Here is a 934-nt window from a genome sequence, read left to right as displayed (position 1 = left end):
TAGTGGCTTGACAAATGTGAGAACATTATATATATATATATATATATATATATATATATATATATATATATATATATATATTGAATTGTGATGAATGAGATGACAGACAATTGAAAAGCAATATTACATTCTGACATGGTATCATACTAGGTCAAAACCCTACTGTCGCCCCCCTCCTTCCTTATCATTATTTTTTTTTCTTTCTTGATATGTTCCCCATGGCTTATGTTTCTCATCCAGCTTTGACCGTTAACAACATCAAAAATTTCATCCCTCTTACCCTTGAATTAGAAAACGGTCAATATACTTCATGGGTTGAACTTTTCACGATCCATTGCACTGTTTTTGAAGTTCTTGACCATATCATACCAACTAAAATCTCTTCATCCTCTAAAGCATACACAGAAGACAAAGAAAAACAAATTGTTCTCATATCGTGGGACCGTTTAGATGCTATTGTCAAACAATGGATATATAGCACTATATCTAATGATCTTCTCATGACGGTAATCAAACTTGGTGCAACCGCTATGGAAACTTGGAATGCCATCGCTCATTTGTTTCAAGATAACCAAGCATCCCGGGTGATAGCCTTGAAAACCAGGTTGGTCAACACCAAACTTGAAAGTTTCCCGAACATCTCCGCTTATTGTCAAGAACTCAAGGTCATCTCGGATCAATTAGCTAATGTCAAAGCGCCGATTTCCGATCCCGACTTGGCGCTACAGTTGGTTACGGGTTTAACCCACACCGAATACGATGCCATTGGTATGCTTATTAGTCAAACCGTACCCCTTCCTACCTTCTTTGAAGCTCGCTCTCGATTAACACAGGAAGAGTCGAGACGCGCAGTCCACATCCCAAAAGTTACCGAAATCGCATTACACACCACCATTAATCCTCCCTCCACTCAACCCACTCGAGAAAAATATGG

The 934-nt window shown here is 38.7% G+C and overlaps 1 protein-coding gene across 1 annotated transcript; it reads left to right on the top strand.

Annotated features, from left to right (window-relative positions):
- Positions 1-218: 218 nt before the first annotated feature.
- LOC143588410 (uncharacterized) lies at positions 219-768 on the top strand (the record flags this gene model as incomplete). Its single annotated transcript, XM_077069419.1, has 1 exon — positions 219-768. A coding segment is annotated over exon 1 (550 nt), but the record flags the coding sequence as incomplete, so codon positions are not given.
- Positions 769-934: the final 166 nt, after the last annotated feature.

Source organism: Bidens hawaiensis, unplaced genomic scaffold (genome assembly GCF_021521415.1).
Source record: "Bidens hawaiensis isolate Kalapana, Puna unplaced genomic scaffold, B.hawaiensis_p1.1 tig00036356_1, whole genome shotgun sequence".
Lineage (NCBI taxonomy): Eukaryota > Viridiplantae > Streptophyta > Magnoliopsida > Asterales > Asteraceae > Bidens > Bidens hawaiensis.
The sequence above is the reverse complement of the archived record's forward strand: the minus strand, read 5'-3'. Positions and strand labels throughout refer to the sequence as shown.